The 23316-nt window shown below is 26.6% G+C and overlaps 1 protein-coding gene across 1 annotated transcript in view; it reads left to right on the top strand.

Moving 5' to 3' along the window:
• The window catches only part of LOC113555478 (protein kinase C), a 39023-nt gene extending 20499 nt beyond the window's left edge, over positions 1-18524 (top strand). Inside the window, exons 4-16 of the mRNA XM_026959801.2 lie at positions 3725-3756; positions 8165-8238; positions 8672-8813; positions 8916-9034; positions 10337-10490; positions 10576-10721; positions 10819-10944; positions 11039-11193; positions 13348-13486; positions 13562-13750; positions 13872-14018; positions 14142-14360; positions 15033-18524. Of these exons, the coding sequence (XP_026815602.1) occupies positions 3725-3756; positions 8165-8238; positions 8672-8813; positions 8916-9034; positions 10337-10490; positions 10576-10721; positions 10819-10944; positions 11039-11193; positions 13348-13486; positions 13562-13750; positions 13872-14018; positions 14142-14327 (1609 nt within the window). The 3' untranslated portion in view covers positions 14328-14360; positions 15033-18524. The remainder of the gene's footprint in view (positions 1-3724; positions 3757-8164; positions 8239-8671; positions 8814-8915; positions 9035-10336; positions 10491-10575; positions 10722-10818; positions 10945-11038; positions 11194-13347; positions 13487-13561; positions 13751-13871; positions 14019-14141; positions 14361-15032) is intronic.
• Positions 18525-23316: the final 4792 nt, after the last annotated feature.

Below are 23316 nucleotides of genomic sequence, written 5' to 3' on the forward strand. Positions count from 1 at the left end.
ATGTCAATATTGTGATGATTGTGTTTTACAAAATAATTGTTTACAATTATTATTCAGACGATAGAATTTTGCGATTTGTAATAGGAATATCTAAATTTAACTCGATAACATATAATTTATTTTAAGTAAAAATAAAATTTGAATTTTATTACTTTCATTTAATTATTTTCTTATTATTCGACGCGTAGGTACTTACTATGGTTTCTGTTGAACAGCAGGTCATCTCTGATTTCTCTGTTCTTTATTTGTATGCTTCATGAATTGCATTTATAAAACTGAATAAAAGTCTAATTTTGCTACATATTTATTTTTTTATAAAATAAATCGTTATTTTAGGTTTTAACCAAATTAAGCCCTTTTTAAGAATATATATGAAAAAAAATATTTATGTAAACACCTGTTTAGATTATTTATAATTCCCAGAAAATAAACTATGATGGACTTATCAATGTCTATATCAACATACATTTTCAATGTATCAAGTATAACTAATGCATCTTAACGTCTATACTATTTCTGCTACACTGTAATTATTATATATTATTATTATATATTTTTAAACTTATATTTTCCATATATATTCATTAAATTTTGTAAGAATCGATATTTAAACTCGCGACGTTTCCATCATATATAATAGGATTTGTACATTAAAAATAAATTCAACTTGATAACCTTTATAAAATGTTTTAAATATTTGTTTTATGTTAAATATATATTTTTAAAATATCATCAAGTACTAAATTGTATTTTCATTATTACAAACGTTTTGTCCACTGCAGAGTTATTTATCGTAAAAACGTTGTTATACACAGCTATCGTATTGCTATCACCTTTGTTTATATATTTTTCGTGAAACTCAATTAAATCGTTCTGTTAAATATAATTGCAGATCAGTCGTGTATCCGCGGTACCATGCATTATACTTATAATTTATCATTTGTAGTTTCTACTTATAAATGGAGAACAGTTATGTGATTAGTTGATTTTTGTATTTAAATTCATTCTTTACTACACATTAGGCGCATCGTTCGTATAATAATAATAATAACAAAAATAGATAAATAAAAAGAAGTAAAAACCAACTTACTATTCATTATTAGCTTGGTGCATATAACTGGGTCACAGGCATTTTTTCATTTAACATCAGTGTCTATTTTATTTACTGATAAATGTAGGTCATAATACTATAACGATCAAACTACAATTTTAAGCTTTTATAAGTATATCAGACTATTATTTAAATGGTATATTCTTCTATATTTTAAAACCATTATGTACAATAATATTAGGGACCATAGACTGTACATTTTAATTTTAATAATATGTAAAATATTTTACGAGCATATAGCATAGATTGTCGTCATGCTTGTGTCGCGATAACAAAGCCATCGAATTAAAACTTAAAATAACATTTTTGAAATTTGTTTGATTCCAAACAATTTATTCCTGGTAGGTACATCCAAAATTACGTTTATGTATATAATATTATGATGATAGGTACAAAAGCATTCTACAAACATAAAAGATAGGTACATAACATTATTATATATGACATTACAGACACACAGTAAAGTGCTTTAATGGCATTCAACGCAAGATAAAGAATAAAAATATGTTAAACAGCCGTCAATTTGTATAATAATATATAAGCTTATAATATACTTTAATTACGAGTTTATATTTTGGTTTTGTTCGTTCGCTATTACTGTACTTAAAATAGGTCAACAGACATATTAGATAATATTAATTATACAGTGGATACCTTGTATTCCAAAAGAACTTATAATATATATAAAATAATAACAGTCTTTTATCAAAAATATGTATTTTGTATTATTGAGTAATTGTTATTGTAAGAATTGGATTTTAATGTCGAGAAACGTAGAAAAATAAAAAATATCACATAAAATAGTATACATTTATTTGAGCGATTTAATAGAAATGTCAACAACATCACTCAATTTTGTTTAAAAATCGTGAAAATAAATATACAGTGAAATTATTAACATATTTCAATACTTTTTAACACGAAAAACTAAACTTAACATTTTGAATAATTAACTGTCTAATTTATACATTTTTTTTTAAACTTTAAGTCAGCGCTATAAAAACCGAAAAAAATGTCACGAATAATATTTGTGTAATCTAACACTGCTCTAAAATTCTAATGAAATTCTTATTCATCGCATTATCATCGCAGTTTTAAATTATTTGTTTTATTATAATTAATGATTTGCCTCTTCTAATAAAAAAAAAAACTTGAAAATACTCAGTTTTTTTTTAAAAATATATTTGTTCAATTCAAAATATAATATTACTGCTCAATTATTACATAGGATAAAAATATATTCTAAATATTTCGAAAATATTTTAATGCGAAAAAATGCAAATAAGTCAGACTGAAACATATAGTTATATTTATACAGAATTATATCACTAGGTACAGAATGATTAAAAAAAAACCTCAGCGCATCAAAATTCCATAGCGCCGATTATTGTTATAAACTAAATTTAAAATCATATATTCCCGTGTCTGGTAAGTCGTAAGTATCATCGATGATCAACGAATAAAAACTAAGTAATAAGACGTATTATAGGTATACACCGATCGCTATAGGTACCTATAAGAAATCTTTATGTTGGGAATAATAGGTATTCACACATCATAAGTATAATCATAATATTATAATAGCTTTTAACTATGGTGATCTGTTATTTGAAATATATATATAAATAGGGTTGTTCCTTTGACAATAAGTTTATTCATACTCTGATTTTCCTAATGAACTTACTTTGATTTTTTTTTTTGTGCGATTTAAAAGTGTCCTCTATGAGCTTCTATTTTGAAAATGTTGACGTATCTAAATTGAAATTTAAACGAGTTGTTTCTGATTTATTATCTCTATCTATGTAGGCACTAACGATTAAAGCCCACAACGGTTTTGCATAAAATAAAAAATAAATGTAATATATTTTACTGTAATACATACATTAAATTGTATAATAATTTACTATAAATTATACATTTTTAATTAACTTATCTTAACTATTATAATTTTAAAATCATCATAGCCTCCATATCTACATATCTACTAAATCAATTACTATAAACTATTATATACTTAGTAATTAAAGTTTAATAACTCTAAAAATATCGTCTGGATTTCGATTTATATACACATAGGTACATTTAAAAATAAGACTATTCTGAAGTTTAAATAAACTTAAAAAATTTAAAAATCATAATTTGAATATATTCATTATTAAAGGAAAAAATAGGAGGGCATAATTGGTGAATCACCCTATATATATTATGTACCTAAATATTATTATTTATTAGTTGTACGCCAAATGACAATAGGTGCAAGTTAAAATAAATGTCTGTTTTGTTTATTAATGGCAAACAATAATGAATAATTCAAGGGATTCCACAGTACGTCAATAAACAGTTCGTCATAATATTTGAATTAATTTTAACCGATATATTTCATTACCTATGTATATTTGCATAGGAAAATGTCGGGAACATCAAAATTGATCATGAAATATTATATGTCATGTCATGTCGACTGATTGAAACCATTTTTACCGAATACTAATAATCCTATTATTTTTTTAACGATGGAAAGTCAAATAAAATTATATTTTTTGGTGAACTGCAAAAGCATTATAATATTTATACTTGTTATTAAAAATTAATTTAAACGTTTTTATTTTTAAGGGGATTTGGCAAACAAGGATATCAATGTCAAGGTGAGTTGAACTTTAAAAATGATAATTTAGAATGTATAATATTTTTTTTTGTAGTTTATATTATTAGTGTTATGTTCTTTTGCATTGAAATTTTTAAATAATTAATAACAATAATAATAATAATAATAATAATAAAAATGTTAATTAAAAAAAGATCAGACATTTTCTTGGCTACCATGGGGTGTTGGTAATGGTGGTGGAGAGTGTTATCGTATTAAATTTCAAAGCAATTATTATTGGGATCCGAACGTTTTTTCCTCGAAATTAAATTTATTAAAAATTATTGCAAATATTATAATATTTAATTAAAAGTAAGAATACTTAAATTAAATATTCCAATATGCATATAGCGCGTTAATTTATACAATTATATATTGGATTATATTACGTAAATTACATATAAATAAAGAATTTGGATGACCAAAAACTAATTATAAACCTCTATGTGTGTAAAAAGCAAACACACAAATTCTACGAATGTTTAATATCGAGATTGGTTCTACAACAACGTGCTTTTTTTATGTATAGGTATACCTATTTACGAACATTTCGGTTAACGCTTTTTCGAGTAATAAAAAGTTGTATGCAGATAATAGATTGGAAACCAAACACAGGTGGTAGATACCAGGTCTAAGCACTATTGATATTGCCAAGACGGCCAAAAGCACAATTTAGAGCAATCACGCCCTAATACAGTAAAAAATAAATGTGTCTTTAGTATAAAAAAAACTATTTTTTTTTTGTCGTTTTATAAGAACAAATTAAAACGAGGTTACATACAGTTAAGGTCCCGCCAGTGACTTTTCGTAAATTTTTTTTATTCCCAACTGTGTTTTCGGACTTATTCACTATTGGCGTTTGAAAACTGTTGTGAGACTTAAAATACTTTTGCAATTATTTTACACAACTCCGAATTTCATCGATTTTTTCACTGTGAGCTTGCTATATTAAGATTATTAAACATTTTCCCTTTCCCTAACTTTATTGGTGTATTGCACGTAATGTTTAAAAAGGCAGGTAGATCGCATTTAGAATCTCAAAAATAAGTGTAGGATCAAACATTTTTGATTACCTATATATAAGTAGCTACCTCCTACTATCGTCTTAAGTTCCAACAAGGCTTTGACGGACATAATATATATTCCATAAATATTAATTTTAGTACAGCAAACTCGATGTATAAAAGTCAACGGCGTTTGAAGTTTTTTCAGATTACCCCAAAGTATGTTTAACATCGAAATTGTGTTTAAAAATATATAATATATATATTATATAATTATATGAGTACCTTATGTTTAACTAATATACAAAATATCTCTGAGAAATTTAATTACAATTACATAAAACAGTTATTATATTTATTCCAATATTACAGCTGATTAATACCCAAATATAATAATAAGTTATTATTATTTTATTAATCAACCAAATAAATTGTCTAAAAATTATTTAATGCTTATAATGGATTTATAGAACACTATACCCTACGATCAATAAACAATTTTGCTGTTAATTTTAATTTTCTATACAAAGATTCCGCAAAAGTAATTTTTCTTGATATCTTATAATAATAATTTTTTTTATTGCAATGAATTAAAATTAATTTTAAATCTTAAAGACGTATCTTAATCTCTTATTATAAGCGGCAGATCAGTTATTAGAGGTGAGTCATAAATAATAATCAAGTAAATCGCATAGTATAAATACATACATATAACGCATAGAATAACTCGGTCTATACATGACTTTATCCATAATTCCCAATAAGTCACTAATTATGACGAATACCGGAATACCTATAACTCTGATGCGGAAACGGATGTAATCGCGTACTATTGAACGATTAATTAATACCTGTTGTAACGCAAACACCGTTTAACATTTTTAGTGTGCTAAACCTCGTTAATCGTTTTCCTAGAATAAAAATCGTTTTATTAGGTAATATTATTTATTTATTTTTCTACACAAAATCCGCATGAGACTATGATTTGCTGACAAGTACATTTTTCGTCGACTTAATAAAATAAAATAAATGTTCATTAGTAGTTATTCATTTTTTTTTTTTGATTTCAAATCCATTCTTTTTTTTACGAAATATATATTGATAATTGAATATAGAAATTTAAAAAACAACAGTAATCACCAGTAGTTCACAGTAGTCTGTAAATGTATTATACAAACTTAAATTTTGTGTTGGTCTATTATTGTTTAATGACATGTACTATATATAATTTAAAAAAAATACTTTTAATCTTATATATTGATTATATTCTATATTCTATTATATATTTATGTATAATAGATTTTAAAAATTTTTACTTATAACTTACAAGTTTGTTAAAACGTTTCGAGTTTGACAAACTAAAAAAAACAACCACCATTATAGGAATAAGCCAAATTGACAACCTAGTTTCAAATTTCGACCCGAACCATTTTTCTATTACCTTAATTTATCTTTGTTTTCTGATCGTTATTGTGATCATGTCAGAATATGCTGGGCTCGATCAAATATTTTTACATTGTTTTTAGGTTATTTTTGTTATTATATATATATATATTAAATTTATTTTTCGAGCTTTAGTCAAACAGTCATTGTCAGTCATTGTTAAAACTTAAAAATGTTTTTCGTTATGTAATAAAATTGTGAACCGTAGTAATTTGTCAAGTAAATTATATCGATGAAAGTTTTCTTATTACGTTGAAACGTATCGTATGCGTTTCCTATTCTACATAACGAGCCAACAAATATACATATATATTATGCAGTCGAAACTCGAGGCAAAACGGTGTTAAAAATGTCGTCTAAACGTCCAATCGTATAATATATATTTTTGAATAATAATAGTAATAATAATACAACACTCGTCGGATGCTGGCGATGAGAACGAATCAAGACTAACATTCAGTAGGATTTATAATTAAAAAAAAAAAAATAGTCTATTCCAGGCGGTGTTTACGAAAATGATTATAAACATAAATTATCTTATCCTCACGAAAATCATCAGCTCACATGTGATTATTTTTAAGCTTTCATCGAATTCAGAATCCACATAATCGGAGTTCGGGATTTATAGCACTGAAAAACATTAAAATACGCATTTTTGTGCTCTTAACAATGTAAAAATATGAGCACAACATTTATTTATTATTACTTATTATTTTTTTTTTTTTCATAATTTAATACAAACTTTATTAATATTACATTTTATATAGCCGTTTGATATACATAAAGAATTTAGTATTTTAAAAATGAGAGGCATTTATATTGTTGGAAAACATTTCTTTTTTTTTTTTAATTGAATTAAACTGAAGCAGACAATTACTCTGAAATAATAAATCTAATCTAAATAATATAAATTCATATTATCTTAACCTACCTTCACATATTTTGATAAATGTGTATATGTTACGATAAATAATGACATTATATAACGTCATTCGCCTGAAAATGTGGGCATTGTCGTGATTTTTTTAGTGAATCACGTATGAAATGGGAAATGTCGATAGAAATAACGAGATTAATCTCGTACGGGATGAATGATGATTAAACTGTTTGTTTGTGACTGAATGCTATAAACGAGTTAACTTTAGGTAAGCCGACAGTCTATATCTATATGAATAAAACTATTCGTTCTCTCGTAGACCGGAGTATAGTATAATATAGGTCGTGTTGCTGGGTCCTCGGGAGTACTAATGCTTCTATGATCTATTGCAAGACGAGTTGTAAACTTGTAACAATAAACATTGTGCTTGCCGCGGGGCTGAAAAGTAGTTTAAATGTCACAAAAGTGTACTTCTCGCAAAAACAAATAAGATATAATATAATAATAAATAGTTTTACATTTTAACCTACGTCATACTACATGTTTCAAATATTATTATTTTTATTATTGGGACTCACGTGGATCTGGCTTTTAACTATAATATTGTCCAAGGATTTTGACGATAACGTTATTTTTCATTTTACGTGATTTACTATAAAATACTGTTTTGGGATTATTACCATATTGTTGTTCTTTTAATGAAATGGAACCTATATTATCGACCAATATTCGTCAAACATCTTCGAAAATATGCAAAACAAGCACAAAAATACTAAAATATTTCCCGACATAATAAAATCCTAAAATATGTAAAAATGCGTAAAATAAAATTTCATGTTTCAATTCACTATGTTAAATACTCTGAAATGTATTTATGTACCATTCTGCAATTTTCAGTTGAATCTGGTAAGGTTATTCAAATCATATAAGTCCCGAACCTTGTACATAATACAATAAAATACATATAGTGCATTTCTGTGAAAATTCAACGGGGGTTTTTTCCGGTGTAAAATATACGATATTTCAGTTTTTACGAGTTATCCGAATGTCCAATAACAAATGATCATGAATGAAATCGTTTTCAGTTTGCACGTGCGTGGTCCACAAACGTTGTCATATGGAAGTGGTGACGATCTGTCCAGGATTCGGAAAGAAAGAGGTTGGTAATTTAATTTTGTCGTATTATATACTAGATTTTAGTAGTATTTTAAAATTATTCTGAAAATTCGAAAAGTGTATAGTTATAAGTCTATAGCAGTTTCTCGTTAAAATATTTAATGCTGTATTCAGAATCCTTTTGATAGTAATCCGAATAGTTTTTATATTTTATATTATTAAAATTTAATTTTTATTGTAATATTTATTGTTATGTTTTAAATCATAAATTAACACAATTTCTGGGTATATTATATACAAATACAAAAGATTTTAATATTGGCTATAATTTTAAACTTTTCCAAAAAATGTATAATTTTTTTTTTATGTTTAAAACGAAAAATATTTTAAAATTTTTTTGCATTTTTACCTAAATCTATTATATATCCACATATATTCTAATCTATAATATACGAGTACGTTTTTCTGTGTTTCAGTTAAGTCAAGGAAACCAATCTCAACGGTTCAGTGTCAATGTTCCTCATAGATTCAAGCCACATACTTATAAAATATTTACATTTTGTGATCATTGTGGTTCACTACTTTACGGAATCTATAGACAAGGACTGCAATGCGAAGGTTTATACTTATTACTTTTTATTTTATGTTTTTTAAACATGATTTCTTTATTATACATAAAAAATTAATTTTTTTTTTTTTTAATTTTATTTTTATTTCCAGTTTGTACTCTAAATGTGCACAGAAGATGTGTGAAAAACGTCGCGAATAATTGTGGCATTAATCCTCGAGAAATGGCGGATACATTACGAAGCTGTGGTTTGAATGTCAGCAAAAATGTTGTAAGAATAAATAATTCCACATTAATTTCAGAGTTATATTCATTGTTAATTTGCAAACAATAATGTTGGACTGGCTAACATTTTATAATTATATAGAGTACAGACTATAATTTAAGTTATTCAAAAAAATCAATTTATATAGGTATCTTTTTATATTGAGGGGGAGGGAGTAGATAACCGCGTTGCTTTACAAAAGGTGTGTCGAGTGTACTTCGTTATTTAGTAAGTCACTATAATGTATATGTTAAATATTAATTGGATAATTAGTTTTTGCATACGAAATATAAACGAAGCCGATCAACCTTAATTTTCACTAAGTAATTTTTTATCATATATTATTATATTGCTTTGTAATTTATATTACTATAGGGTTTATACGGTAGGTTAAATCATTTTTCGCCGAAAATATTGCATTTATTATATTATTAATATTTTATTATTAAAAAAAGTATTTATATTATTATTAGCTTTCGAGTCAATACTGACTTACGGTAGAATGGTGTGAATAGGTCCGTGGTGAAAATAACCTGCAATAGCTTAAAAGTTCAAATAAATTCAAATATTTTAAAAACGTTATTGTACATCTATATAAGATATAATAACATACGTACAAGTTTCATCATTATTCTACAACCAAATACCTAATTTTAAACATTTGTTCCGGTTTGAACTACTTAAAAGGAATTTTGCATTAAATTTTCAAGTCTTATTTATTGCTACAAAAATTATAATATTTTTTACTATAATTGCATCATACATTTCTAACTAAAAAATAATTATTACATTTTCATGATTTTGGCTATTTTTGTTAAAATTTAACTTCAAGTGCTAAAAAAACATCCTACATATATGTCATACATCTTTAATATCTTCGAATAATTAAGTATTATAATAACTGGCAAGACACTTATTTTAAAGATTTTTGACGGAGCAAAAGTTTTTTTTTTATTTACATTTAGTGAAACTAAAAAAAAAACAAAAAAATTGATTATGTCAAATGTATTTTAAAAGCTCACAAAAATTTAAAAGTGTTTGAAAATTGTACCATGTATTGAAAACTATAAAATATTTGATGAAAATATCAAGTATCTACTATGGTATCATAGCTATTTATTTCATAGTAATTAAAGAAAAAATTACTTTAAACTTAAAGTTTAACTTGTGTTAAATTGTTGATGACCAGTTTGTCAGACAAGATTTTTTTGATCTTAATGTAATTTAATGAACAATGAAGTACGCTTAATCATAAAACAAACTAATAAAATGAAATATAAAACTTTCAATTAATATCATTTTACATAGGACTGGCCTGGTGGAAATGGTAGTTTTAGCGTCAGCAGTGTTTCACCAAGTGGTTTGCACCGTGATCTCAGTCAACAATCTACCAATATATTGAACATTATGTCTGATAAGCATTCCTCACAGGACAAACGAAGTAGTGACAAAATGTCCAAATGTAAAAATTAAAAAATAATGCACCATATATATATATATATATATATATATTACAATACAAATATTTTTCTATATTTTAATTACAGTGAACCAAAGCATGAGCTGTTTCAACTTAGGTAATCGAAAAATGAGCGTAACAGATTTTACTTTCATTAAAGTGTTGGGTAAAGGAAGTTTTGGCAAAGTGATGTTGGCTGAAAAACGAGGAACTGATGAAGTCTACGCCGTAAAAGTACGACAAATATTTTATTGTATAACTGTATAAGTGATGATACACAATAACAATGTGAATACAATTTATAATGCGATGATTTGTGTCTGTTGTTCAGGTTTTGAAAAAAGACGTGATTGTGCAGGACGACGACGTCGATTGCACTATGACTGAAAAACGTATTTTAGCTCTCGCAGCTAAACATCCGTTTTTAACGGCTTTACATTCTTCTTTTCAGACTAAAGTACGCCGATAGTCAATTTGATTTTAAATACTTAGCCCGTTTTCGAGTTATTATTTAAATTAATATACATTGACATGATTCTGTTTTCATATAGGATCGTTTATTTTTCGTTATGGAATATGTGAACGGTGGCGATCTAATGTTTCAAATACAGAGGGCTAGGAAGTTCGATGAGTTACGCGCTAGATTTTACGCAGCAGAAGTAACGCTTGCTTTGCAGTTTCTACATCGGCACGGTGTAGTTTATAGGTAAGCGAGTAATTCTGTTCAGGTACCATTATTGATACCTTCAGAATAAATATATAATAATTATAGTTGGTTTAATAATATGGTTATGTTATTATGTGAACACAAACCATATGTGTCTTTCTTGAAAATATATCGTGTTATAAATTACTATTAATATGTATAATAAATAATAATTATACGATATCCAGTTCCGTGCTAGATTATTGGGAAGAATGTTCCCAGCATTTCCGCACGAGGTATAGCAAGTAAACATTACCTATCGATATGCATACGTGCATTCATGCGTTTCTACACGAGAAAAATTATTTCGAATTTAAATTTCCTTCCCATTTTGTTCAAACTTTAGATTGACAACTTAAATTTATAGTTTGTGCCATTAAAATTTATTTGATCTTATGTTGTATAAAAAAAAGTCTTATCTAATTATATATCCATTATATATTTATATATAAGTGAAATGTTGTTCGTTGTTAAGCGCATAACTTGAAAACTGATAGACCAATTGCGCCATTAAAAAAAAATCTATTCATGGAATTCAGAATAAAGGTATTATGAAAAGAAACATTAGAACATTTGACCGGAAAATTAAAAATTTCGGGAAAAAATGAGAGTGATTTTTTGGACAAAAAAACGCTACTCGGCAGAGCAGCTAGTTATTAAATATATATATACGTGTATACGTTTTATACGTCTATAAAATAATACTAATAATTGTAAAATTAAATAATTTACGAGTATTGAATTCAAAATAAATGGTCCCTATACTATTTTGTATCATAGATAATAAATAGGGCTCAGGACTTCTTGCATTTGCAATGTTCTATAGGTGAGTTATAAATTTATTTTATGAAATGGCAAAACTTTATCCTAATAAGTTTAATTTGCATATTTTTGCAAAGGAAAATTGAATATTTGAGCAATTTTATCGTATTTGTGCAAATTTTGCATTTTTTTAACTTGTACGTAAAGTTTCCGGGAAAAATCGTATTTGAAAAAAATTCAAAAATATTTTTTTAAATAAATCAAAATTATTACCTGTATCGTATCTGATTCGTACATCGTACGTCTGTTTACGATAGATTCTTTGTCGCTTAAGAATCAAATTTTTTATCGACAATATCGACATTTGTATACAATATATTGTTATGGTAAAACCTAATATCATTTAGATTCTAAATTGTACAACAAAATTAAAAGCAGTACGTGTTCACGTTAATCACGGTTAATTGATCGTATATCATATCACGTTTGCGTTATTTTTTATTAACTCGGGTTATGTGCTTTTTTTTTTATAAATTATAATCAATTTTTCACGATTTTTATTATGTACCTATCTAATTTTTAAATTTTTATTTTTATAATTATAATATGTGTTTTTAAAAACAAAATAAAATTTAGTTGCATATTTTTAAGCATATTTTAATGATTTTTACTGCGATTACTTCGATTTTATTCGATAATTTTAAGGACTATACAAGTTCCGAACTCTAGTAATAAATATAAGTCTAAATAAATCTGATCATAAATAGTTACATTTATTACTTACACTTGTACTATAGTTGTACTGTATAAAAAATAATGCAATTATAATTTTATTGTTGTACGAAAAAATATATAGGTATTGGTGTATTTTTGTTCGCGTAGGAATATACTAATTGTATACACTTAATTTATGCATATTTACATTATAAAAATGTTATAAAATGTACCCAATATTATTATTTTATACTATTATTATAGTGCAAAACTCGACAAAAACTGTCTCACGTGTTATTTGTGCAGTATTTTAACTTAATCGTATTATACTTTTTAAATACTACTGTTTTTCTATTGATATAGTAATTTATATAATCGCTATTACTTTGAAGTATATCAAATATAAGATTTAAATATCTGCATGTAAGCATTTAAGTAGGTATTCGTTTGATAAGTTCAATATACTTGCTTTAGAAAAAATAAAAAATATAGTTGTTATATGTACTGAAATTTAATTTGACCATGTTGATACACAAGTGTTTTTATTTCATAAAAAAGGTTGATACTATTAACCATTGTCCATCAACATTTTACACTATACATAATTACACTATTAAAATTAAACTCGCTTTATTGTAATGTACCTGCTTACATCATCTGTAATTATTTTATTTGTAGAGATTTGAAGTTAGACAACATATTATTGGACAACGAAGGCCACTGTAAGCTTGCTGATTTTGGAATGTGCAAAGAAGGCATAGTTGACGGAGTAACTACTACCACATTTTGTGGAACCCCTGATTACATAGCTCCTGAAGTATGAAAATACCCAATGTTTTTTTTTAGTCTGTTATCATTGTTTTTAATTTAATTAATTTTAAAATTGTACTAGATTCTTCAAGAATTAAATTACGGTGCGAGTGTCGATTGGTGGGCATTGGGTGTTCTTATGTACGAAATGATGGCCGGTCAACCGCCATTTGAAGCCGACAACGAAGACGATCTTTTTGAATCTATTTTGCACGATGACGTTCTTTATCCGGTCTGGCTCAGTAAAGAAGCAGTATCCATTTTAAAAGGGGTAATTATTACAGCTGTATCATGTTGACGGCCGATTAATATTTGTCAGAATTACAAACTAGATTTATGAATGCATTATAGTTTATACGTAAATGTCAATAAAATTTATATTATCGATTTAGTTCATGACAAAAAATCGTAACAAACGTCTCGGCTGTGTGGTGGCCGATGGCTTAGAATCGGCTATAAGAACTCATTCATTTTTTCGAGATTTGGATTGGGACGCCTTAGAAAACCGTCGTGTCAAACCGCCTTTCAAACCAAAAATTGTAAGTTTTACATTTATATGTGTACCAATAATGTATAATATTGTATAGTAAAACGTCTAGGAATCGCTTGTAGCAAAATGGTCGCTTAATTAACTAATTTTTGTAATTTATTTCTTTTATAAGAAAAATAAAAAAGATGCAATGAACTTCGACGCCGAGTTTACGAAGGAAGAACCAGTCTTGACACCCGTGCCCGTAGATGTAACTTTATCTATTAACCAAGAAGAATTTCAAGGGTTCTCATTCGTCAATTTTGATTTTAATCCGAGCAAATTCATCTCTTCTCAATCTTCAGATTCTTCTAAATAATAATAATCCTACCAGACAAAACATTTAACTCTGGTGAGTACTGAGTATAATATTTTTAAGATTCTTTTTTTTTATAATAAAGAAATTCTTTTGTCACCAAAAATTAACATTTATTATTTCCAAGTCGTATACTGAAAGTATAGCCATATTTTATTATACCTATGTAAAACGAATTTTTTGGGAATTGGTACAAACTGAAAATCTTGTAAATAAAACACAATTTTGATTTATTATAATTTATGACGAATTTCGAACATTTTTATAAAACTTAAAAAGTTCATCAAAAGACATTTTGCAAGTAAATAATTATTATTGCTATAATTTCTAAAAGCCAAATCATTTTTTTTTCGTGAATTTATGAAACATTTTTCAATGATCAAGAGAATAGATTATCGATGTCTTTTTAGTATAAATATTAAAATATACGATATCAATTAAGTAAATCGATATCGTGATTGGACGTCGAGCCGTCACTACAAAAGTTTATTTTATCCTTGCATTTTCCACAAAGAAATATAACAAATATAAATAAACGTGTTTTATGTATCTTTTTGAATAGTTTGCAAGTACCTAGTAATTTGAGAATGGACAAACCTATCAACGGGGATGAATTGTTCATCATAATATTGCTGTTATTATTACTAACGCCCACTGACCCGTATTGTAAATATAATATTTTAATCATCTTATTTATTGTATTTACAGCTGAAAATCGATTCGAAGAGAATTTTAACGAACAATCTGCAATAAACAAAAATGATTGTTATGTGATACGCACAAGTCTACATATTGGTATTATTATTCACGAGTTGCCTCTAATATAGTTTATATATATATATAAATATATATAATAAGATTAACTTCTAATAAGATTATCACTCTTATATTTGTCTAGTCTAGGATCAATTAAGCGAATCGATCGATCCTGCAATATTGATTAGTTTAGCTAAATCTAATAAAGTACCTAATTTATTATTAAAGTATAATATGCGCCCGTATTCGAAATGATCTAGAATTCTATCGTAAATTAAACAGTATTATTTTGCATTTTATTTTATAATCAAACTAGTCACTTATATTATTATCGATCACCTTCGAATATCACTCAATTATTTAATGTGTATATATGTTAATTGAACGTTAATTTACTGCGAATTACGATGATACTTATTATTTTTTACTATACGACGCTATGTATTTTTGTTTACCATCATAAACATCTATACAAAGTGACCATCAAAAATTCGTCAATCTTTATGACATACGATTCCGTGTGATATGATTATTACTATATATCATATAGTAAACACATATTATGTAACGTAAAATTCTAATACTTACCTACGAATTTGTTATGATCTAATTATTATAATATATTATTATATAGAATAACCAACGTCGAAACTTTCAAACTAATTTACAATTATTTTATTGCCTACAACGCGTATAATATAGTCCATTAAATTAAACATCGCGAAACTTTGGACGTATTTATAAAATATATACTTACCCTTAAATAAAATATTTATGTATTATATATTATTATTTTTTATAAATAATAAATACGTCCCGAGGATCTCAAATGCTTTGGCAGCAGCTCGTCCAACAATGGGCTTAGAACTAATGTAATATAAATTATAATTTAAAATTAGTCTCGGGTTACCTGTATCGAACAACAATCATTTTTAGATTTAAATACAAACTCGATTAAGTTATAATATAATATAGGTAATTATATTATATAGATTATAGGTATATTATTATACATTTTATTGTAAACTAGTTTCGTTAAAAAAAAAAAAAAACTATAACAAATTTATTTTTTAAAAAATTTTACTGATTTTTTTCTCAGATTAGATATAAAAGTGTGTTCATTCAAGTGGCCTTTAAATGTTTAATTTTTAGTAAAGTATGCAATATTTAACGAAGACACGGACCATTTAGTAAATAAATATAATATTGAACAAACATAATGTGTTATGTGTTAAAAATAGGATATCATTTTAATTTAAAGGACAATTTATTGAATGGCCATACTCGTAGCCCGTACATAAAAAATGATTACCTATATAATATATAATATACTATAACGTAGAATAATATAATATATGCTACAAACGTTCTTCTGTTTTATCTATTTTTAAACGTGGCCTGCTGAACAGGGTCGTATTGTGGAACGGCGTGTACAATCTCGTATCTTTTTTTTACTGTTTAACGGCATAAATCGACATGACATTATGTTTAAATTATTCGGTTACCACGGCAAACGTGTAGGCACACCACTATTATTGTTTTGTACCGGAACCGCGTGTATGGGATAACGATAGTAAATATTATAACAATAATTATGTAATGCACGCAAACGGCAGGACGATCGGTTCGGCCGCCGTCGACGTAATATTAATATGAAGTAAAAACATATCTTTCGCTTTCCGTCGGAAATGCACACGTCTAGGAGGTGGTGGTCGACGGTATGGAATAGGTACGGCGTGCAATGTCGAATGACGTACTTATGTAATGTTTAGCGAACGCGCAGTGACGCTCGTTGCCTTATTACCCGCATTTAGTATGACGTTATGCATTTGATTAACGATTTCCGGACGATCGTAAAACGTAAACGCGTACGATTTTTCAACCGAACGACGACACTAGGAGTCTCCGCGCGCACACGCGCGACTACAGTGATGTACACCCGGTCGCTTTGCCCACAACTGCGATATTATTATCCCTCGTGCCTTTCAGTTTTGGGCGTTGTCTCCGTTCGTCGCGTTTATAAACGCGTACGACGACGAGATCGTTTATTAATATGAAGACACTCGTACGCACGCGTTGACCACCCTAACCCGGCTCCGTTTTCCTAACCGCCGTGTGGGAGAAACGGTTAAAATCCGATTGATTTTGAATTCGGACCGTCGGAGATATCGGTTGTCGCGCATTATGCGGGTCGACCGGTGCACCGAAAATGCATAATGTCAATATTGTTATTATCACAGTATTTGGATATAGACGCCACAATAACGGACATAATATTAATATTATTGTTTTGATTTTCAGAGTAAAATTCGCTCGATTCGTATACAATATCATGCGTATCACGCAAGTAATCCAAAAACCGTGTAACGTTATGATATTATTATTGACGTTTCACTCGACTCGGTAAACGTTCACAGTTGACGCGACCGGTTCCAGCTTTTACCGACGAATTTGCCGTTGAATTTTAAAACACTCATTATCGTTTTATTTCGTCATAGGCTTATCGCTGATACGACATTCGGGTTTTATTGTTGTCCACATGCCCGCGTGTGCAGGCTGCGTTAAACCGTAAATCTAATATACTACCTACCACCTAGTCACGTGGTGTTAGATTTGAACGGAAAGCGAATACTCTAATCAATGCTAAATAAAAACTTGCCGTCACATTACTGTGCGTATTACACGTTTTTTTTATCGTATCCCGCGAATAATAAAATATAATTTACAACGATTACGAAAGACTAAAAACTATCTCATCGACCCCTGTAAATACATCATAATATAAACACGCACCGTCGAAAGATTTTACGAGAAACATTTATTATATTATTTACCCAATACCTATAATATTATGCTGTAACGACACTATAATATGTATAAAATGTTACGTAACACGACGTGCAGCCCTTCCACCGACACTGTTCTACAACATTTGAAACACAATAATATTTCATATTATTATTATTGCGATTTCCGATATAGATCTGCTTAGTTTTCGTTTACAATAGTAGATTTTAAATGATGATATTTATGCATACGGGTTCGAACGGATCATATTTATATCTGTAGATCACATATTTTTTAAAAGAAAATATGTCTTTTTAACATTTCCTATTTATAATATAATACTATTATTATACTACATACGAATATGCTCATAAAAGCAATTTAATAATATTATTATGTACGATTTATATAGACTTTTTTTTTGTTTTTTTTTTTACAGCTATTGATATAATTAGGCTTATCAATAACGTTAAACGTGTTACCTATAGGTGTTTTCATATTTTGGTCAACGACCGTGGTAGTTTATAGCTTAATTTTTTTTTAACGATTTTGTTCATTTGAATTCTATGAAATCCGAACGACTATACGATTACGACGTACCTATTTTTGAATAATAAAAAAATTAAAAAAAGAAAAAGATAAACAAATATAATATATATATATATATTATAATAAAATATATTATTATAAAAGCTATTAGTGATAATAACTTAGGTTTAATTATAAAAAAAAATTCTAATATATATATACCATTAGTGATTAATTGTCTATATATTTATATACACATATAGAAAGGCGTAAAAATGTGTCTACACAAATTATATTATTTACTTTTAACGTTCAAAACTGCGTCGTTTATGGTATATAATATATATATTATATACTCGTATTATATTATTATGCACAATTATTTACGTTGTCCGAATGGAATATATTATTATTATTATTATTATTATTATTATTATAATTATTATTATTATCATCATTATTATTATCATTATTATTATTATTATTATTATTATAGTGTTAGGAAACACAAAACAAAGCATTACATTTTAATATTACGCAATTATCATTAGTTAAAATGATTACCACTTATATAAAGAACATTAATGCACTTAAATTTAATAATTAATTATAATAATACGTTCATTATATTGTGGGCTTGTCAATTTTATTTCTTTGTTTCAATCTTCTTCTGGGTGCTGAAAACTTCCCAATATTTGTTATTATTATTATTAGTATTATTTATGTTAACCATGATGTTAATTGTTCGTGGCTATGAGAAGTTCACTGATTATTTTCCAAAAGCATTTTTTATTTTATTATATAGCTGTAGGTAGTGTAAAATGTAATATTAATATTACCTTATCGTTTTTTAATCATTTTAATATTATTATAGTTTTTGTGTGCAAATCACGTGTTCTATTAAACTATATTTATGTTTAAATAATTACTTTTATATAATACATTGATTGGAATCAAATATATACCTAGTTATTATTGTTATTCTGTTTAACAAACTTTAAAAATCTCATCCAAAAAGTTATTTATTTAACGTTTATTATTATTATTATTATTATTATTATTATTACTCTAAATAAATGATTATATTATAATATGTATATCTAAATATTATAAGCAAAACGACCTAGTCATCACATATTTGTTATCACCAATAAGGTACTTTTAGTAATTATTATTATTATTAAAGATCATACCTCTATCTATGTTGTGTACGCAGTGTAGTTTTTTTTTAGTTCATGTTTTTTCTATTCAGTATTATTAATTAAGTTTATGTAATTTTATTATATTCTTATATGTTTTAATGATTTTTCCTTTATATGATTTAAAGCCGTTTGTTTTTAAAATGTTTTTCGTTTCAAAACTACTTTGTTATAATAATGTATTATTTTTGATGTTGTTGAATTTGTTTTGAGTCATTACAGTTACGTTATAATTTTGTGCCAAAATGTGTGTTTAAATTAATATTGTATTCAATCGGTATTTGATTTATAATATTTTTTCATTTGTGTCTATTCCTTTAATACCTCGCGCTTTTTAAAATACTAATAATGAGTTATAAAATTAAAAATTTTATGTTATTTATTAATAAAAACAAATTATATTACTTTGATATGTTTTGAAAAAAAAAATAAAAAAAATCATGCTATAGCTTACAGGAAATTGTAATTTTAACAATTACTTTTAACATTTTTTGTTGTTGTTTTTTTTTTTTTTAATAAAATATCAAATGAGTCTTATAATTTCGTCATTATTTTAATTATATATTCTTGTGTTTCTAAACTAAATTATACTGTTTAGTGTGTTTAATTTAAAAATAATAGCAGTTTATATTTTCTGATAAAAACCTCAATCCTCATCGTAAAAAATGCTAGAGATTATCCTATACATAGCTTATATGTAGCTACGACGATATGTGTATACGAATATGGGTGGGTGAGTGTTCAGTTTTAGGTTTGTGTTTAGAATTTGCATAGTTATATCTAGTTATTTTTAAATCAGTGTCACTGGTTTCCGCCAAAAATAAACTTTCCATTTCACAAATTAAAAAAATGTTATCCCTTTTTCCGCCAGTTATAAATTATAAAATTTGATAAAATTATATTTTAAAATTTATAATTACGTAAAGATTGTATAATATTTTATTTTTAGTAACTATAATGTGTGTGTAGGACGTTGATACACAATATAGATTATATACAGTTAAATAATAATTGTACAATCAGTTAAGATGAATCAAATTTGATAAAATCTATAGTCGATACTCGATGTATACTTTATGCATTCTACCTATAATATTTTAAAATGCAATTTTTTGCAATTTTTTACAATTTTATGTGTTTAAATAAACAAAATATTTAACTCAGCTAAATTTATTATTCTATAAATAGGTTAATCAGCAATGGTAATGATCAATAAATTTAATATTTAAAATCGAAATACATACGTAACTTATTTCGTTTATTTTAGGAAAAAGGCATCAGCAAAAAGAAATATATACAGAAAAGAAATACCGAGTATACCTAGTATACCTTTACCTAAAAAAATCAGTTTGGGAAAATCAATTTTATTTTTGTAATACAAAAATAAGCGTAGAGATTTGGAATGCTCAGCAAATATCATATTAGAACTTTCAAGGCATGATATACCATGAGACAGGGAAACCTTCAACAGGAGAATAAATTCATAATACAATATATGCATTTATAATAAACGTAGGTATAGGTCTGAATATCCATACGATATCAATATTGACTTATAAAATTAAAAATAATAATGTATTACCTTTATAAGTTATAATGTAATTGTAAAACAGACCAAAAATTTAATTTTTTTTTAATATGTTATTTTTGTGTACCAATTCATTATTTTATTTTTAGTTACTTACTTCAAAACTATTTTATTTACAATACAACGCTAAAATACCTAAATTTAATTATAAATAATAAAGTCAACAAACATCACCACTACTCTTCCTTTCATAATATTCATTATATATATACTATAGTCATTAGGTGGTTCGAATTACTTGAGGCAGTTTCCATATTCCGAACAAAAACACAGCACTGTAAAAACTGATGGCTTTCTAATAATATTTTTTAAAGTTGTTCATAAATACTTTTCTATAGACTATAGTCTATATTTTAAAGTAAAGTAGATTACTAACTATACTGCGTGCGACTAGTCGGCAACCAAAACTCGTCTTTTATCGAGCTCTTCTACCACTAGGACTAGGTGTACCAGCTTTTGGATTTTAGTCGATGTGTGGTGGGAGAAATTTACTATGAGATGACGGAGCTGGTTCATTTGGGTACATGAGCGAGTTCCGAGTTGTAATCTCTCGATGTAGGACACCTACATCGAGTATGTACCACCTAAGTAAAGTTGTCTTTTGTAAACTATTTAACTGTGAAATATTTTAAGTTACTAATATTTCATCTGGTTCAATTTGTTTATGTGGTAAAAAAGAATGGGTTTAAATTTAACAAATTGGAATCGACATTAATTGTCATGTGCAGTGACTAAATTAAAAGCTAAAAAAATTTGTTCGGACGTCTCAAATTTTTTTCGTAACCACGAAGCTATATCGTAGAGCAGGGGTCAGCAACCCGCGGCCCATGGGCCGCATGTGGCTCACGTAGCAATATGCGGCCCGCGATAATAATTTATAGTTAGTTTAAAAATATTATACAACACGTTATCTTTGCTGATAAAAATTGGGATTTCTCACGAGAAGTTAGTTATACAATTATTGAACAAAAATAGATATTATGTATAGAAACATTGTACACGTTATCTAGTATTTTTGAATTGAAATTCATACAATTTATGAGTATGCAAAAATTACAAAATGAATTTTCAACCAGATTTTCTGATTTTTATTCAATTGACTTCAAAATTAAATTATTTCAGAACCCGTTTGTAGTTGATATTGATGACGTTGAAAGCTGTTTACAAATGGAAATTATTGAGTTGCAAAGTGACGAATGTCTTAAAACCGCTTTTCGTGATTGTAATAATTTAATTCAGTTTTATTCGAGTCTCTGTGAAACAAAATTTAGCAAAATAAAATATTTTGCTAAAAAAATGATGACCATATTTGGAAGCACTTATATTTGTGAACAAACTTTTTCCCTAATGAAATATCGGAAAAGCAAATATGCTTCGCGATTAACCGATGGTCACTTAAACGCTGTATTGAGAATTTCTACATCGAAAATAAAACCTGCTATCAATATACTTGTTGATGCTATTCAAACTCAAAAATCACATTAATTTGTATTTATTTATTTTTTCCAATATTATACTATATTTTACTATGTATTTTTTTATTATTATTATTACGTGTAATTATTATTATAACTTTGTTTGTAGATACCTCGATAATTAATGTACCAATCAGTGATGTACTTAAATAAATTAAATTTTAAATTACTACAATATTTCGTTTAAATAAAATAAGGTGTATTCAAATTATGGCCCGTGAAAAAATTTATTTTTATTTTTTGGCCCTTGACACCAAAAAGGTTGCCGACCCCTGTCGTAGAGTAAAAATCCATTCAAAAAAGGTGAGTATCGATATTGATATTGGTTTTAAATTATTATTATAATTAATAGTTATGAGAATGTCAGCCACAATATTTGTTTTCTCTCTCAGACCGACGCTCAACATATGTTTGTTTGTAACAATGTTTTTTTTCAACAAGCCATTCAATAAAAATCCCTCTTACAAGATTTTAAATATTTAAAATAAATAGTAAATCATATTAAGATTTTTACTTATTTCGGGTTCGAATTTTATAGCACCAAAAATACTAAAATATACACTATAATATTACCAAAAAATCTTAAAATATGCCCTAAAAATATCAAACAATTTGAATCAAAATTTTATTATAATTATTAAATAATTTTATGAAATTAT

This window comes from Rhopalosiphum maidis, chromosome 3 (genome assembly GCF_003676215.2).
Source record: "Rhopalosiphum maidis isolate BTI-1 chromosome 3, ASM367621v3, whole genome shotgun sequence".
Lineage (NCBI taxonomy): Eukaryota > Metazoa > Arthropoda > Insecta > Hemiptera > Aphididae > Rhopalosiphum > Rhopalosiphum maidis.